This window comes from Danio aesculapii, chromosome 16, assembly GCF_903798145.1.
Source record: "Danio aesculapii chromosome 16, fDanAes4.1, whole genome shotgun sequence".
Taxonomy (NCBI): Eukaryota; Metazoa; Chordata; class Actinopteri; order Cypriniformes; family Danionidae; genus Danio; species Danio aesculapii.
Genome location: NC_079450.1, coordinates 4279751 through 4299511, shown reverse-complemented (window position 1 = coordinate 4299511; position 19761 = coordinate 4279751). Strand labels below are relative to the sequence as shown.

The 19761-nt window shown below is 34.8% G+C and overlaps 1 protein-coding gene across 1 annotated transcript in view; it reads left to right on the top strand.

Annotated features, from left to right (window-relative positions):
- The window catches only part of LOC130243039 (mannosyl-oligosaccharide 1,2-alpha-mannosidase IC), a 327298-nt gene that overhangs the window by 255973 nt on the left and 51564 nt on the right, over positions 1 to 19761 (top strand). Inside the window, exon 4 of the mRNA XM_056475074.1 lies at positions 3656 to 3736. Within this exon, the coding sequence (XP_056331049.1) occupies positions 3656 to 3736 (81 nt within the window). The remainder of the gene's footprint in view (positions 1 to 3655; positions 3737 to 19761) is intronic.

Here is a 19761-nt window from a genome sequence, read left to right as displayed (position 1 = left end):
TCATTCATTCGTTTATTTATTTATTTATTTATTTATGTATTTATTCATTCATTCGTTCACTTATTTATTTATTTATTTATTCGTTTATTCATTTATTTATTCATTCATTCATTCATTCATTCATTCATTCGTTTATTCATTTATTTATTTATTTATTCATTTATTCATTTATTCATTCATTCATTCACTTATTTGTTTATTTATTTATTTATTTATTTATTCATTCATTCATTTATTCATTCATTCATTCAGTTATTCAGTTATTTTTTATTTTTTTATTTATTTATTTAGGGACATTTGTATTGTGCCAGAACAGCAATGGTTGAGTTGTTTTCTGCTGTCCTTCTCACCCCTAATTGTAGGGTTGTTCATTGTTATACAATTTCGATAATGATGAATTCAACTGTATGCTTTAGGATGTGATTTTTCTAAGCAATACATATTTTTTTATTGTGATGTTTTTTCGTGGGTAGATGTGATATTTCAGTGTATATGGACGTAATATGTTTTGTTATGATTGAAAATTAAAAATTTAATAATTGGTGTTGTAATAATTGGCTTAAAAAGAGGGCGGAATAAACAGTTTTCAATGGTTGAAAATTGAAAATGTAATAACATAAATGCAATTGAAAATTGAATAATTGAATAGTTGTGATGTAAATGTGATCGATTACTTAAAAAGGGAGCGGGAAATTGGATAATTGATGACATAATGTGATTGATGGTTTAAAAAGAGGATTGTAGTGCATTGTTTTTAATGATTGAAAATTGAGTAATTGAATAAATGATAACATAAATGTGATTGAAAATTGAATAATTGAATTACTCCATTGACTCACAGCAAGGTCGCTGCTTTAAGCAACAGCTGGGTCAGTTGGTATTTCTGTGTGGAGTATGTATGTTCTCCCCGTGTTCGCGTACGTTTTCCACCGGGTGCTAAATATAAGCTAAATTGGCCGTAGTGTGTTGGGTTGCGGCTGGAAGGGCATCCGCTGTGTAAAGTGAAATAATCTAAAATGAATAATTGAATAATTATACTGATGTAAATATAATTGATGACTTAAAAAGAGGGTGGAGTTAATTGGTTTTAATGATTGACAATTGAGTAATTGAATACTTGATGACATAAATGTGATTGACGACTTAAAAAGAGGGCGGAGTAAATTGTAATGATTGAACATTGAATAATTGATGACGTAAATGTCATTGATGACTTTAAAAAAGGGTGGAAAATTGGATAATTGATGACATAATGTGATTGATGGTTTAAAATGGGGGTGGAGTAAATTGTTTTTAATGATTGAAAATTTATAATTAAATAATTGTTGATGAAAATTGGATTCACTTAAATAGGTGGAATAAATAGTTTGTAATAATGAAAAAAAAATTACAATTGAATGTATAAATGTGGTTGATGGCTTAAAAAGATGATGGAGTAAATAGCATAAAATGATTAAAAATTGAATAATTGATGATATAAATTTGATTGATGGCTTAGAAAGGGGATAATAATCTTTTTAATGATTAAAAATTGAATAATTGATTACTTAAATGTGATTGATGACTTTCAATGATTGAGAATTGAATAATTGATGACGTAAATGTGATTGACTTAAAAAGAGGGTGAGGGAATTGTTTTTAATGATTGAAAATTTAACTATTGATGACATAAATGTGATTGATGATTTTGAAAGAGGCAGGGTAAGTTGATTTTAAAGATTAAAAGTTTATAATTGAATAATTGTTGATGTAAACTTGATCAATGGCTTTAAATGAGGGTGGAGAAAATCATTTTTAATGATTGAAAATGTAATATTTGATTACTGAAAATGTGATTAACTTAAAAGAGGGGCAGGGGTAAATTGTTTTTAATAACTGAAAATTGACAATTGAATAATTGTTGATGTGAAATAGATTGATGACTTAAAAAGGGGGAGCAGTACATTGTTTTTATGGATTGAACATTGATAATTGAGGACGTAATTTTGATGGATGACTTAAAAAGAGGGGAGAGTTAATAGTTTTTAATGATTACAAATTGATAATTGAATTATTGTTGATGTAATTGTGATTAACTTAAAAAAGAGGGTGGATTAAATAGTTTTAAATGACTAAAAAGTGAATAATTGATGACAAATGTGATTGATGGCTTTAAAAAAGGGCGGAGTAAATTGTTTTTGATGACTGAAAATTGATAATCATATAATTCTTAATGAAAATTTGATTGACTTAAAAAGGGTGGAATAAATTTACAAATTTTAATAATAATTTTAATAATAATAATTGTTAATAATTGAGAATTGAATAATTGAATACATAATTGTGATTGATGACTTAAAAGAGGGCAGAGTAAATAGTTTTTTATGATTGAATAATTGATTACTTAAATGTTATTGATGGCTAAAAAAGACGGCGGAGTAAATTATTTTTAATGATTGAATATTCAATAGATAATAAAAAATGTGATTGATGGCTTAAAAAGAGGGTAAAGTAAATAGTTTGTAATGATTAAAAATTGTATAAATGATGAAATAAATTTGATTGATGGCTTAAAAACGAGGGCAGAGTACATAGTTTTTAATGATTGAAAGTTGAATAATTGAATAACTGATGGCGTAATTGTGATTGATGCTTAAAAAATGGCGGAGTAGATTGTTTTTAATGATTGAAAATGGAATAATTGATGACCAATGTGATTGACTTTAAAAGTGGGTGGAGTCAATTGTTTTTCATGATTGAAAATTCAATATTGATGACATAAATGTGTGATTGATGGCTTAAAAAGAGGGCAGAGTACATTGTTTTTAATGATTGAAAAGTTGAATAATTGAATAACTGATGGCGTAAATGTGATTGATGGCTTAAAAAGACGGCAGAGTAAATTGTTTTAATGATTGAAATGGAATAATTGATGACCAATGTGATTGACTTTAAAAAGTGGGTGGAGTCAATTGTTTTTCGTGATTGAAAATTCAATAATTGATGACATAAATGTGTGATCGATGGCTTAAAAAGAGGGCAGAGTACATTGTTTTTAATGATTGAAAGTTGAATAATTGAATAACTGATGGCGTAAATGTGATTGATGGCTTAAAAAGATGGCGGAGTAAATTGTTTTTAATGATTGAAAATGGAATAATTGATGACCAATGTGATTGACTTTAAAAGTGGGTGGAGTCAATTGTTTTTCATGATTGAAAATTCAATAATTGATTAAATAAATGTGTGATCGATGGCTTAAAAAGAGGGCAGAGTAAATTGTTTTTATTGATTGAAAATTGAAAATTTGGTTTATTACTATTAACGATATCTGACCAGTTTCTTACACATTTTAATGTATATAAAAAATATTATGTTTAGCTGTGTAATGGATGGAATAAATCTTAAATGTAGTAAAATACAGTAAAGAAACTACTGTGTTTAATTAAAAGTACTTCATTAGTTCAAAAGAACAGAACATTTGATTTAATATGTCTCCTCTTCAAGACTATAAATGTTTTTAAATATAAATATTATGTAATTATGCGCATTTTTGCATGTTCATCTGTAACCAGTCAACAAGCTTTGTTAAAAACAGCATTACCGTTGAAGTTAGATTTTCGTTTCACACCGTTTTTTTTACATTACTAATGCACATCTTGTGTGTTTTCTGCAGAATGGTGAGGCATCTCTGTTTGAGGTCAACATTCGTTATGTTGGCGGTCTTCTTTCTGCGTTTTACCTGACTGGAGCTGAGGTAAGATTGATTTTCACAATTCACTGAAGTTTACGTTGTTGCATATCACAAGTTGGAGCAGGAGTTCATGTTTATTGACATAAATTAAAGCGAGCGAGCAGAAATGATCTCATGTGTTTTATTGTTCTGGAACGGCCCAGGTTTTGAAATCCAGGGCCTCATATTAAAGGCGAAAATAAAATCAAGGCGATCCATAGACATCCATATAGTTGAGAGTCAGCCTAATGGACATTGATTTTAAGTCAGAATTAGTCCGAGTGGAAGACAGATGCTCTGCGTTTTCTGAGCACATCCATCTGTGTTCATAGATCCGTGTCAGATTGCATACACACATCAGACCACTCCAGTGCATAATTCAGAGAGCATTAAGATGTTTGCTTGGTGAAGATATCTTTGCTTGAGATTGAAGCATACAGTATGAACACACTGTGAAATGTGCTTATTTTGTGCATTAAGAGAAAGAGTCAGCTTTCTATTGGTGCAGTTACTGGGATTTTATTCTTAATCACTGAGATGAAATCTGCGTTTTGTATTATTGGATTCTGACAAGGTTTTTTTTCATGTTTTCCATTTATTTTGATTATATATATATACTGTATATATTATATATATATTAGTAGGGGTGTAACGGATCACGGTTGATCTGTGATTCCTACGGATCACAACCCATGGTTTGGAACACACATGGCCTGCGGATTATTACAATTAAATGATCACAGTAAGATCGCCTCTCACATCATTCAAATCACATGTATGAAAGCATGTAGGCTTTCCTGTAAAACAAATGATCACAGAATGTGGTAGGTTATTCGGGATTTGGTGGGTTTCTTAGGTTATTAAAGGTGTTTTCTGCCACTGTTTGTTAGCCTGCATTAATGCATTGAATTGAATTGAATTGAATTGAAATTGAATTGTAATGCTTAAGAGGTGAGGTGTCTGGGTGGTGGAGGGATGCTAAAGTCGTAAGATGCTGCAGGTAAGACAGCTTTGGTATATATAGGTGTTTGGTCAAGAACTGATTGGATAATAGAATAATTGTCAATGACGTATTTGATACTGAAACTTCTGCGCGTGCTCCTCCCGAAATTTGTTTATAAAACATCACGTAAAACAATTAGTTGCAAACTGAAATTAATATAATTTGATTATATGGTTTGGAATTGGATGTTTTATGAGATTATTTACATTTCACGCTCAATCAAGAATTTTGCAGAATCTCAAAAATTTACGACTTTTTGTTAATGTTGCGTTGGATTCAGCGATCGCGGAATCGCACAAAACTAGGCGGTCTGTATGTTAGTTATATGCAGTATGTCCAGTGTTGTGTTGTATTTATGATTAGTAATGTAGTACCGTTGTCCTGCAAGACACAACATTTCATTCCGCGGTCCACACATGTAGCAGAATGACCGTAAAGCTCAACCTGACTTGATTATCTCATCTGCTCTCGTGGTTTTCCAAGTAACTTATCAAGATGGCTCTCCATGAGAATTCAAGTCCGTTTTTTCTTTGCATTTCTTGAATTGAGAAACAGCCCGGAGTCTGTCTGTGTGTAGATTTATCTGCGTTACGCCCCCTGCTGATACGGCTGTGTGATTGTGAAAGCTGGTTTAGTGAATCGGCCACAGTGCTGAAGTGTGTGTAAATCAGGGCCGACAGCATGAGGAAGGAGCTTTCAGGAAACATCACAGGCTCTGGATGCGGAAACAGCAGGATTTACAGCCAAACTGCTTTATTTCTGCACAGATAAGAGTAGTCAGAGTCCATCGGATTGCTTTTCTCTCTCTCTCTTTCTCTCTCTCTGAGCTTAACATTATGACACAAACGTGACATTACATGGTGTTTTGACAGCACATAATATTTGACTAGATATTTTTCAGGATACTTGTGTTCAGCTTAAAGTGACATTTAAAGGCTTAACTAGGTTAAATAGGTTAGGGTAATTAGGCAAGTCATTGCATAATAGTGGTCTGTTCTGTAGACAGAGGTTGACACTGTGGCTCAGGTCGCTGGTTCGAGTACTGGCTGGGGCAGTTGGCATTTCTGAAATTGGTCGTAGTGTATAAGTGTGTGTTTTTCCCAATTATTTCCCAGTACTGGGTTGCAGCTGCCTAAAACATATGCTGGATAAGTTGGTGGTTCAGTCTGCTGTGGCAACCCCTGATAAATAAAGGGACTAACTGAATGAATGAATGAATGAATGAATGAATGAATGAATGAATGAATGAATGAATGAAAATTTGACAAGAGGTCTTCAAATGTACATGCTTTATAAAAATCCAAAATCAAACAAAAAGTGCTCAGAGGTAGCTTAAATAATGTGTCTGTGCTCTTTGGGGAAGGGATTCATCAGAATAAACAGCAAAAATCAGTCCATGGCACTCGAAAAATGTGGAAAATATATGAAAAAATCCTTTCTTCACATGGCTAATCCTTAAAAAACCTACGCGTTTCAGCAAAACACGGCCTTCATCAGGGTAACCTGATTACATGCTTTATGTTTGATGATGTTAAGTTAATTTTTCTAAGATGCATGGTGCATTTTTGAACAATATACAAATCAGATAACATTAAATGGTGCAAGCTCATTTGGTGTTCGTTTAGATTAACACTGCTGTCTTTTTATCTTTCCTTCAGCAATAGTTCTCAACCAGATGATTGCAGGGATATTTTATTATTTAAATGTGTTTTCAAAAAAATGCTTAAATGGCTATCAAGAAACAAACTGTAATGACAATTAAATTAATTATTAAATAATAATAATTAGTTAAGAACTTGTTGTTGTTTTTGTATTAATGGATGTTTTTATTATTATTATCAGTAGTAGTAGTTATAGTAGTAGTAGTAGTAGTATTATTATTATTATTAGTAGTAGTAGTAGAAGTATTAGTATTAGTAGTAGTTGTAGTAGAAGTAGTAGTAGTAGAAGTAGTAGTAGTAGTAGTAGTAGTAGTAGTAGTAGTAGTAGTATTAGTATTAGTATTAGTGGTAGTAGTAGTGGTAGTAGTAGTAATAGTAGTAGTAGTAGTAGTAGTAGTAGTAGTAGTATTAGTATTAGTGGTAGTAGTAGTAGTAGTAGTAGTAGTAGTAGTATTAGTAGTGTTACGACCCTGGTCTAGGTCAAGGACATAACATGAATAATACACTTGACAAATAAAATTCCCTTTTATGAACCCTGAAATCGGGTCCGTTTATTTGTCTTTTTTCTATTTTTTTATCACCCAAAATGTGAAGCCAATAGCTCAGAGAAGACCCACCAAAAAACAAAAAGCACGCTCTACCTAAACACCCACAATAAAACTGCCTACACCCTACAAAGAAAATAATAGAAAAAAAACTACAATACTAAACCAAACTTTCTACCTATTTATAAAATCAAGAGAAAATATGGACAATAAAGAAAAAGTCTGGAATCCAACCTCTACTGCTTCAAACCATGTATGTACAATATTTTTACAGTGACAGTATTAGTATTAGTATTAGTATTAGTGTTAGTTTTAGTATTAGTATTAGTATTAGTATTAGTATTAGTATTAGTATTAGTATTAGTATTAGTATTAGTATTAGTATTAGCATTAGTTTTAGTATTAGTTTTAGTATTAGTATTAGTATTGGTAACCAATGAATTTCTGGTAATATTTGTAGAAACTCAATTTACTCTGTTTACCTTGGGATTACCATTGCTGCTGACCTGCTAGCTTTTATTTGTCTCCTTCAAAGCTGCTATTTTCATTTTACAATCCGTTGTTAATTGTGATAAGGAATTATTCCCAATAAAATTTTATTAATTGATTAATTTAACATTTTTGAAATATTTTTTTTATTAATTGGGTCATGCTTGAGCCCCGGCTGGGTCAGTTGGTGTTTCTGTGTGGAGTTTACATGTGTTGGCATGGGTTTCCTCCGGGTGCTCCAGTTTCCCCCACAAGTCCAAAGACGTGTTATAGGTTAGTGTATGAGTGTGAATGAGTGTGTATGGGTGTTTTCCAGTGATGGGTTGCAGCTGGAAGGGCATCCACTGCATAAAACATATGCTGGATAAGTTGGCAATTCATTCCGCTGTGGCGACCCCAGATATATATATATATATATATATATATATATATTTTTTTTTTTTTTTTTTTTTCAGGTAGTACTTATTCAGGTAATAATAAAAAATATTATTTTTTAAAATAGTTTTTTCTTTTTTGGGGGATAAAAATTAAACATTTTCAGCCAAAAATTCAAATAAAATTGGTGCAAAAATTCATCCAAAATTTATGTATTTATTTATTTATTTAATGAAATGCACGTTATCAAATAATGTCCATTTTTCTCATGTGTCAAAATTTTTTTTTTTAAAGGTCATTTTAGGCACATTTGCAGCAAACCTGAAAATGTTTTAGAATTTCACTGCAATTAATAATACAAAAAATGTCAAAATAAGGTGTTATGTCTATTTTAAGTGAGCTTTAGATTTAAATGGTTCATTCGTTCATTAATTTTTCTATTGCGTAGTCCCTTATTTATCAGGGGTCGCCACAGAAGAATGAACCGCCAACTATTCTAGCCTATGCCTCATGCAGTGGATGCCCCTCCAGCCACAACATAGTACTAGGAAACACCCATACACTCTCATTCACACACACACGCACACACTCATACACTACAGTGTATAGTGACCCAAATCTTGTTTTCTTCACATCGCTAACATCGCTAAAATCGCTAGCATGCATGACTCATTTGAAGGTTGACGTCACATGTATCATGCATCTATATGACTATAATAGCCAGCAGATTTATGCAAACTCCTCAAAAACGACAGTAATTTCCCGCTGTGTGATTTGTTCCTACACACAGAGGCTACAGATGATTCTTTTACTCCAATTACAGCAGAGCGTCAGTCAGCCATGTCGCCCTTGTTAGCATCAAACAGAGGGGCGTTTTATTCATGATATATAAAAGCACTCATGCTGATTTACTGAACTATGACATATAAATAAAGCGAAATGTTTTTTTCATTTATCAGTCCCTCAGCTTATATATACATTCCTATGTAACTTATCAAGAAATTAAAAGCAGATTGCATCGCTGTTGTTGGCAAATGGCAGAACTAATTATCTACCTTTATTGAAATAATAAAAAGCCATTCTCAGTTTATCTAGATTTACAGTTGTGTTTTATACACTCTGAAAAATGCTGGGTTGTATTAAGTCAATTCTGGGTCAAATATGCACAAATAGACTCCAAAAATAACACTGTTTGTTCAAACTCATTCATTCATTCATTTTCTTTTCGGCTTGGTCCCTTTATTAATTCGGGGTCGCCACAGCGTAATGAACCACCAACTTATGCAGCACGTTTTTACGCAGCGGATGCCCTTCCAGCTGCAACCCATCTCTGGGAAACATCCACACACACACTCACACTCATCCACTATGGACAGTTTAGCCTACTCAATTCACCTGTACCGCATGTGTTTGGACTGTGGGAGAAACCGTAGCACCCTGAGGAAACCCACACAAACGCAGAGAGAACATGCAAACTCCACACAGAAACGCCAACTGACCCAGCCGAGGCTCGAACCAGGCTTCTATGTGAGGCGACAGCACTACCTACTGCGCCACTGCATCGCCGTTTGTTCAAACTACTTAATTAAATTGAGCTAAAACAACTCAATACTTGAGTTTTTTGAAGGGACAACTTCATTGTTTTATGTTCTGACTTAAATTTGACATGTGAGTTAATATGTCCATATAAAACATAAGAGTTAACTTAATTCCTTTATGTTCACCTAACACATTTTGATTGTGTGGAACCCAGCATATTTTACAATTCTGTTACCACATATACATACCACATAAACAATTGTAGTAATTTACTAAGTCATACTACAGTAAAGTACTTTAATCTGTTGTGGTAATTTAATTGTTCTTATGGTAACACACCAAGTACAGTAATACAACCAAAGACCCAATACTGTAGTTTATTACAACTATAAGGTATATTATACAGCAATACACCACAGTTTATTGTAGTAAAAACTAAAGCATACCACAGCATACTATTGTTTTACTTGTATCAGCTCTCTGTTGTTGATACTACAGTATTGTTTATTGTAGCATTCATTAACAAAGAGTTTAAGATACTACAATATATACAGTATAATTTTCTTGCTTCAAAAACACCATAGTATTTACCATGGCTCTATTTTAACGATCTAGGCTCAAAGTGTAAAGCGCATGGCCATTAAGGACGTGTCCGAATCCACTTTTGCTGTTTTAAGGATGGAGAAATACGTTCTGCACCCAGAGGGTTGTGCTTATTCTCTTAATGAGTTCTGGGTGTGTTTTGAGCATATCTTGCATTAAACCAATCAGAGTCTCATCTCTCATTCCCTTTAAAAGTCAGTTGTGTCGCGCCATGGCTCATTTGCTATTTACATGAGTGACTTCATAAAACCTGAACGCTTCACTAGCGAGATAACAGTTAAACAGAGCACATGCAGCTCAAGGATAAAGAACGAGCCTCCTCCATTTAACCTCTTTATTTTCTCTGTACTTTACTTCTACTCTTTACTCCTTTACTTGGGTGGATAAGGAAACGGTGTTGTACTCACTCCACTGAAGACATCCATTAGCTGACATATTTAATTTCGTTTTTTAAGTGCAAAGATTACTTTCAAAACTATTTCTAAATTCAGTTCTAATTTCCAGCAAACTAATAAATTAACAATAATAACGAAGTGTGGTCCAAAAACTCAGTTTTATCCAAACACACGTCCTGTTCTCCTGTTCTTATGCCCCATATGGTGATGCAAACAGGGGGACAAATCTAAACTTGTTTTTATTAAAACAAATATAAATATGCAGATAATAATAATAATAATAATAATAATAATAATAATAATAATAACATTATACAAAAGCAAACTGTTATGAATAAACTGAAAAAAAAACGTAGAGGTGAAGAAGGCATGGAGGTAGTGGTTTTTACATTTTAATCCTTTAATTTTTGTTTCATTTGTAAAGATATTTGTGTGTTGCTGTACATTCAGTGTATATTAAGCAATGTGTAAGCGCTTGAACCTGCATAGGCGCATAACCAGGGCCAGACAGAATCTGCAAATGTTTTTTGCTGTTTCTGTGGAGAATTTTGGTAAAAATCTGCATATTTCTGCGGAATTATTTTGGGAATATCATAACTAAAACCTTAATATGTGAAATAAAAAATAGATTTTTAAGTTTTATTTAATGTTTAAAATGCAAATCCAGTTAGATTCACTTTATTTGGTAAACAAAGCAAGTCTCTCATATAATATCTCTACTAAAAGACAGAAAATATTACTGTACAAACTGTATTATACATAAATCAGATGAACATTTTCATATTAGTCAATAATGTGACTGTTATTAATTTAAAAACTGAATAAATATAGACTTACACACATTTACTCAAGTAAATAAACAGAATTAATGATGGGCTAAATATCTGCGGAAATACTAATGTTTTAAGTGCGCAGATTGAATGTGGGCCTACACATAACTAACGCGCTCTGCGTTGGACTTTAGACCTGTTTTCAATTGGTCAATGGCGCCAGTTCTTTAAAATAGCAACGCACCAACATTGTTCCTTAACACAGTGTTTCCCAACCCTGTTCCTGGAGGCACACCAACAGTACATATTTTGGATGTTTGCCTTTTCTGACCCATTCACTTCAAGTGTTGGAGTCTCTTCTGATGTTATGATAAGTTGATTCAGGTGTGTTTGATTAGGGAGAGGTTGAAGATGTGTACTGTTTGTGTGCCTTCAGGAACAGGGTTGGGAAACACTGCCTTAACACACCTCCTTCATAGACCAGCACACCCATGAGTCCACAAAGTGGCACAAAAAGATTTGCTATTTAAACAACGTGGCGCAAAACAGGAAAATTAGGGTTGCGCTGGTCTGAAAATAGCAACAAATCGCACAAAACACATCTTGCGCCTTATTGCGCCGGGTGTATGATAGGAACATTTTAAGTTCAATCCTTACTCCCACATATAAAAGTGACTTTTTACTTAGTACTTAGTACTTTACTTAGTTTTTACTGACTTAGTAATTCACTAAATCATACTATAGTAAAGTAGGCTACTCGATTTAATCTGTTGTGGCAATTATATTGTTGCTATGAAAACACACCGACTACAGTAATACAAACAAATTACCCAATACTCTAGTTTAGTACAACTATACTGTATATTATACTACAATACACCACAATTTATTGTAGTAAAACTAATGCATACTACAGTATTAACTTTTATCACCTCCCTGTTGTTGATACCACACTATTGTATGCTGTATTCATTAACAAAGTGTTTAAATACTAGAATAAATAGCAGCATAATACACTTTTACAGTGTTTACTATAGTATTTTTTCATGAGTGCCAACAGTTCAAACTAAATCTACTTTCCCACCCCCTTTTCTTAGCTTAGCTCCTTGCATTTAACCGGAGCTAGCATGTTAGCACCATCATCTTCAATGCTATTTATTTGACTGATTGTGTTATTAAAGCCTGTCCACTCCCAGTCTGCGATATCATGAAAAATCCTGCATATAACCATTAAGGCACTCACGTCAAAAGCCTATAGCCTATTTCCCTGAGGAATAACCCGTGTTTGAATGGCCGCGGATCAAATCATTGCTGACGGAGGGGTATTAGCTCGCCACCTTTTGTCATTCCTTCACCTCTGTCAGCCCGCAGGATTCATCTTTACATAAATGTTTTATCAGTCGAGCTACAGCGATCATATCAGAGCTTTCAGGATGTAAGGACGACCTGGATAAACATCATTCATTCGTGCTGTGAATCGTGCGCTGCATTATTGATGCTTTTGTTAAATCTTCAACAGCTCTGAAAAAAAGGAGACAAGATAATTACGTTTATTTTGGTGTATGCTGTTGAGTTATTTGTTAGTTATACTACGGTGCTGTCGAATGCTTGATTCTGATTGGCTGATGGATGTTTTAAGGTGTGCCAGTATTTTCAGATAAATGCACAGGAATATTTTCGTACAGGTATACGTTCCAGCAGTTTTAGAGCGCATCGCAGCTTCATATCACTCCGCTGAACGATTTCAGTTATTTCACAGCTAAAACCGTCAAAAATCACATCAAAAAACAACTAAAGGCTTTGGAGGAGATGTGGAGGAAACTAGTGCTACACACAGGAGCAGTTTGAGGACAAAAACATGATCAATGTCTGAAATTAAGCATCTGAACAGTGGAGCAGCTGTGTGAACTGTGGTATAAACAGAAAATAATGGATTCCAGACCACTGAGTTATTAGAAACTAAAGCACACCTGAAGTTCATTCATTAATTTTCTTGTCGGCTTAGTCCCTTTATTAATCTGGGGTCGCCACAGCGGAATGAACCGCCAACTTATCCAGCATTTGTTTTACGCAGCGGATGCCCTTCCAGCCGCAACCCATCTCTGGGAAACATCCACACACACTCATTCACACTCATACACTACGGACAATTTAGCCTAGCCAATTCACCCATACCACATGTCTTTGGACTGAAACCGGAGCACCCGGAGGAAACCCACGCGAATGCAGGGAGATTATGCAAACTCCACACAGAAACGCCAACTGACCCAGCCGAGGCTTGAACCAGCGACCTTCTTGCTGTGAGGCGACAGCACTACCTACTGCGCCACTGCGTCGCCCACCTGAAGTTCAATATTGCAAAATAAAAAAAAGTGATATTTAGAAATAGGGTTATTGTTTTCTTAATTCCTTAAAGTTAAAACATTAGTATTGTGTTGTCTCAACGTGAAAATAAGCATGAAACATATGAGAACACTGCACCTTTTTTGTTATTTCATATAGGGCTGCAACAACGAATTGATTAAATCGATAAAAATCGGTTACTAAAATCGTTTGCAACGATCAATTTTATAATCGATTCGTTGTGTCGTGCGACACGGGGACGTTTGATTATTAAAAACACTTTAGTTCAGCGCGGAGCGGAGTGAACATGGGCTGCGTCCGAAACCGCATGCTTCCATACTATACAGTACGCTAAAATCAGTATGTAAGCAGATGTCCGAATTCATAGAATTCGAAAATCAGTATGTGAGAAGTACCCAGATGACTTACTACTTCCAGCGAGATTCTGAAGTGCGTATCCCAAGGGTGAAGTCTAGATCGGATACGCGGCTGGCCGGAAGTGCGATATGCACATCAATTATATTAGCGTTTTTTATGACACTGTATAGCAATAGTTAATATTTTTACAGTACTGTGATGGTTGGGTTTAGGGTTGGAGTGGGGGTAATTCAATTCAATTCAGCTTTATTTGTATAGCGCTTATACAATGTAGATTGTGTCAAAGCAGCTTCACATAAAAGGTCACAGTAAATAGGAACAGTGTAGTTCAGTTTGTAGTGTTTAAGTTCAGTTCAGTTTAGCTCAGTTCAGTGTGGTTTAATAATCACTACTGAGAGTCCAAATATTGAAGAGCAAATCCAACGATGCGCAGCTCTACAGATCCCAAACCATGTAAGCCAGAGGCGACAGCGGATAATAAAACACAATAACTGGGAAATTGAATAAGTAATATAAATAATTCTCGTTAACTTCCGGCCACATCCATATCCGATCTAGTAACAACCCATCCCATGCATGCTGCGCTATCCCATGTTGTGAATTCATGAATGGTAGTAAAGCGACGCAACTGACGCAGGTAGGTCACGTGACCATGACAAAATGGCGGATGTAGTACGTCTGAATTTCAGGCTGTTGCTAGATCGGATATGGATGCGGTCGGAAGTTAACGAGATTTATTTATATTATTTATGAAATGTCCAATTTATTGTATTTTATTAACGCCTACCCCCACCCCAACCCTAAGCCCAACCGTCACAGTAAGGTAAAACAGCGTATTATTTATTTTATCTATTTAATTACCCAACAAATTGTATTTTTGTCCGCCTACCCCCACCCCAACCCTAAACCCAACTGTCACAGTACTGTAAAAATATTAATTATTGTTATACAGTGTCATAAAACTTGCTGCTATCTTAATGTGCATATCATTTCTATTCATATCTATTCATACTTTTCACATTCATACTGTATTCACCTTTTTCTTTGCCGACCAGTGGGTGCAGCCATTTGAATCTTTTTGGCTCGAGACTTCCGGTCTTATTCACTTCCATTCATTTTTAGACGTTAATAACTGCTCGTTACGCTGCTTAATGTTGCAAACTGATATTTTCTTATTATATTATTCTACTTGGTCTGTATAGTAATGCAAACATTTGTTTATAGAGCAAGTAGTTTGACTGTTTTCTGCCGTTTATTATTCCTAGTCATTTCTCCCGTAGGGGACCTAATCGGAAGTTCTAAAACAATCGCGAAAACAGCCGCACTTCCGCATTTTAGAATAAGGCGGCCGAGTAGTACGTTTAAATTCAAATGCAGTACCTGCTGAGTAGTAGGGAGTTTCGGACGCAGCCACGGTCTCTCTCGCACACTGATACTGAGTTCGGCGCCTCATAGACAGGGATGAGGAGAAAGGGAGTTCAATAGCAGGGTCTTAATTTTGTTCCATTTTGAAGTGAGGACACTCGTCCAACGCAATTAATCGATTGAAATGCAACTGATTTACTCAAATTTACTCAAATTAAGTCAACTAACTGCTTTAAAATCAATGAGTTTACTCACCTTTTTTAAAAGCAAAATCAACTAATGGCTTTAAAAGCAATAGATTTACTCACTTTGTAAGTAAAGTCAATTAGTCACATTAAAAGCAATGGATTTACTCACTTTTCCAACTCAACTAATCGATTTAAAAGCAACTGATTTACTCACATTTTAAATTAAGGCAACTAATTGCTTTAAAATCAATGAGTTTACTCACTTTTTTAAAAGCAAAATCAACTAATGGCTTTAAAAGCAATAGATTTACTTTCTTTGTAAGTAAAGTCAACTAGTCACTTTAAAAGCAATGGATTTACTCACTTTTCCAACTCAATTAATCGATTGGAAAGCAACTGATTTACTCAAATTTACTCAAATTAAGTCAACTAATTGCTTTAAAATCAATGAGTTTACTCACTTTTTTAAAAGCAAAATCAACTAATATGCTTCAAACGCAATTGGTTTACTTACTTTTTAAAGTCAACTAAATGCTTTAAAAGTAACTCACTTTTTAAAGTAAAGTCAACTAATCGCTTTTTGCAATGCAGAGCTGTATATGTTCGATATAAACCTTCGTCTTTCTTACTGCTTTACTTTGAGACAACAGGTGCAGGTAAATCCCTGCAGGATTTCATCTGTTTTTATTTCCAGCCTCCTGTCATTCACAATGAGAGTGTCAGAGTGCATTGAGAAACACCTGCTGTTCACATATCTGACACGGTAAAGATTTCAACAGCAGGACAAAGGAAGTGATTTCTGTTCGCTTTTGTGCTGGCCCGTTTTTCTCTTTCAGCTCAAATTATGTTGTGAAAATGACATCTCAATATAATCACCTCCAAAAATCCGCCACATGTTCAGACAGAGCTCAGCTTAATCTCTCGGTGTAATTTCACCATGTTGTTTTTATCCAGACTGTTCTGTGGAAATATGGCTGCTAACAAGGTATGTGACTCCAGAAACTATGAAAAATGAACAGATTTCTCCCTGACGTGTGGAAGGAGAGCTCGGTAGCAAGCAGCTAATGAAGAAACACAGCCTTTCTGGGTTTTTCCTGCAGTGAAAATTCAGTCTTTGTGTTGCAGGAGCGATATTTGGCGATTTAATGCGATTTGTGTGATGCATGTTCGTGACAGAATAAGAGAACGTCTTTCCATTCACTCTTTAATACCTCATTTCTCTGATCATACTTCCCACGTCACACATTTTGTATGAAATACCCTTCTATAAAAAGAAACAATGATCTTGCATGGATTTGCACATGGATTTTCTCTATTATTCATCATGTTTAATCAGGATCTGGCAACAATTTATAAAATTAACACTGTGGTTTTACCTAAACCATATATAAATTGTGTGTTTAAAATAACCTCCGTCTGTTTATTCATTATTTTGATTTTAGAAAGCAAGGCAAGCTTATTTATATAGGGCATTTCATACACAATGGCAATGTAAAGTGCCTTACATCAGTGTTTCCCAACCCTGTTCCTGAAGGCACACCAACAGTACACATTGTCAATGTCTCCCTAATCAAACACACCTGAATCACCTAATTAGAACATCAGAAGAGACTCCAAAACCTAAAGTTAATTAGTCAGGTAAGGGAGACATCCAAAATATGTACTGTTGGTGTGCCTCCAGGAAAAGGGTTGGGAAACACTGCCTTACATAAACGGAGGCCAGCCAGTAGGTGCTGTGCAGGTAAACCTCACTCCTCTGACCTCTAAGGGTGCTCTAGCCTAGAATAAACATTTCACGTTTCATTTTTACAAGTTTTTAAAGACAGTTTTAACTATACCTTTACTTTTTTATGTATTTTTTTGGACTGTTTTTATCTCCCTCTTCATTCTGCAAAATAAAGGAAAGGCATTATTTCTAAGGATGCAAATTTCAAGCCTATAGAGAGCCAAAAGCTTTCCAGATGGTCATCTCTCATTATTACGGAGACACTCATAAGACGCTGCTTCGATCGCCTCTGCAGAAAATGCTGTTTATGGGCTAAAGGCCATTGCTTTAAACAATGAGAGAGAGAAAGCTATTGATCCCAGAGGCCTGCGCCCACGATCGATGCTTTCCCAGAAAGTTGAGCCTTCTGCAGGACTGAGTTTGATGTTGATTTGTGGGTCCAGTCGCTGGGTCTCCACTGCCCATAAAACAGCCAGAGGATCAGGGTTATGAGCTCCAGAGCTGGTCCTCTGCTTAACTTACTGTCAGTTTGCAGTCTCTCTATATAGGCTGCATAACAATTCACTGTCACATTTCTTTAATTAGCAGTTATCAAAATTAATAAACTATTAACAATTTTAACCCTTGTGTGTTATTCAAATTGACCCCCCTTTCATTATGTTTATGCCCCATTGACTTCCATTGTAATCACATTGTTTTTGTTTGCAAAGACATGACAGTATATAATCATGCATTTTTGATCAGCATTAACCCTTTAGATAGGCCGGTGCAAGAAAGATTCTGGCTTTTATATGGAGTTCTGTGGAATTAAACAGCGGATTATAGTGTGTGTGCAGAAATACATTTACTCTGTTACTATGTTCTGAGAGCTGAGCTGCCTATTTTTGATTTTCTCAGACGGATAAATAAAAGTGAGCAAAGGTCTCTCTCACACACACACACACACACACACACATACTTACGCTTGTGAACGACTTACTTGTAAACGAGTCAACTTTTATTTAATCGAAGTCAGGTCAACGTCGACTAGTCGCCGATGACATCATCAATAAAACATTCGTTCATTCAAAATAAGCAATGCTTTTAGCCCTTTCTCTGATCTGTTTTATATATAACCTGAGCTTTTTCTCTCTCTCTCTCTCTCTCTCTCTCTATTGTGTTGGGTTAAAACTTTTCTTTGTGTATCTTTACTCATTCATTCATTTTCTTTTTGGCTTAGTCTCTTTATTAATCCAGTGTCGACACAGCAGAATGAACCGCCAACTTATCGAGCACATGTTTTACGAAGCGGATGCCCTTCCAGCTGCAACCCATCTCTGGGAAACACACTCATTCACATTCATACACTATGGACAATTTAGCCTACCCAATTCACCTGTACCACGTCTTTGGACTGTGCAGAAAACCGGAGCTCCGAAGGAAACCCACGCGAACGCAGGGAGAACATGCAATCTTCATACAGAAATGCCAACTGACCCAGCCGAGGCTCGAATCAGCAACCTTCTTGCTTTGAGCCGACAACACTGCGCTACCACGTCGATAAAACACAAGATGCAAATGTTTTGCAACATGCCACAATTTGCTAATTATTTGCAGGAACTATGTGACGTTAAGATGCAAAAGCCTCTAAATCCATCAGACCTCTTTTTTTTTGTAAATAAGCATTTTCTATCAGGCTCCTCTGATTAGGTTCAGAAGTTTCATTTTATAGGGAATGATAAGGTTATTAGCTGGTAAATAAAATAACTTTTTTTCAAAAATGTCAATTAAAACAATTCTTTGTTTTTTAACAAGCTAGATTTTCTTTTGCATCAAAACCTGCAAAATCCACTTCTGCTTTTTTTGCAAAAACCTCTAAATCCACCTACTGGTACAAAACAATTAGCTCAAAAATCACTTAAGATCACATTAGAAATGATTTTACCAAACATAACACACATTACACAAACCTCCTAAAATTAAAAATACATTAATCTGTTAAGTAAGTGTCGGTTCATTCCACTGTGTTAACTCCTGATAGAAGCAGAAGGAAAATTAATTAATGAAATCTGTCAAGTAAGTGCATTATGTCATTTTTGATATTTAGGATTTAGATTTAATGTAAGTAGAGCAATGTAAACCTTGTAAACTTTGTAAACTAAGCTTGTTACATTCAAATGTAGCGTCAATATCAATATCTGTGCATTGGCCATTAATATAAAACGCTTATCAGACATAGTAATAAGATGTAATATAAATAATGTATAGTTTTATAGATTATATTTATCTTCAAAAAAATAGCTTACATTAGCAAATAAAACATAAGGGAAGCCTACTGGGCAAAAAGGGGATGTGTCTCAAGATACTTTTAGAAGCTGTCATTCATTCATTCATTCATTCATTCATTCATTCTCACCATACTCAAGGTCTTGGTCTCTTTTTTGTCTCTTGTTTATCCTCATAGCATCCATGTGGGATTAAAGAAAGGCATCTTAACTTCGTCATTCGCGACATGGAGTTGCACAAAAAAAACATTATGAATGCATGTTACACTTCCGACTGTTCGGTGTGTTTTCTTTTTCTTTTTTGAGGTAAGGGACGTTTTCATTTGCCTGTCACTGACAGTCGTACAGGCTGATCCAATTTATCAAACTCCGTCTTTTAAAATCGAAATCGAAAGCAGAATAAAA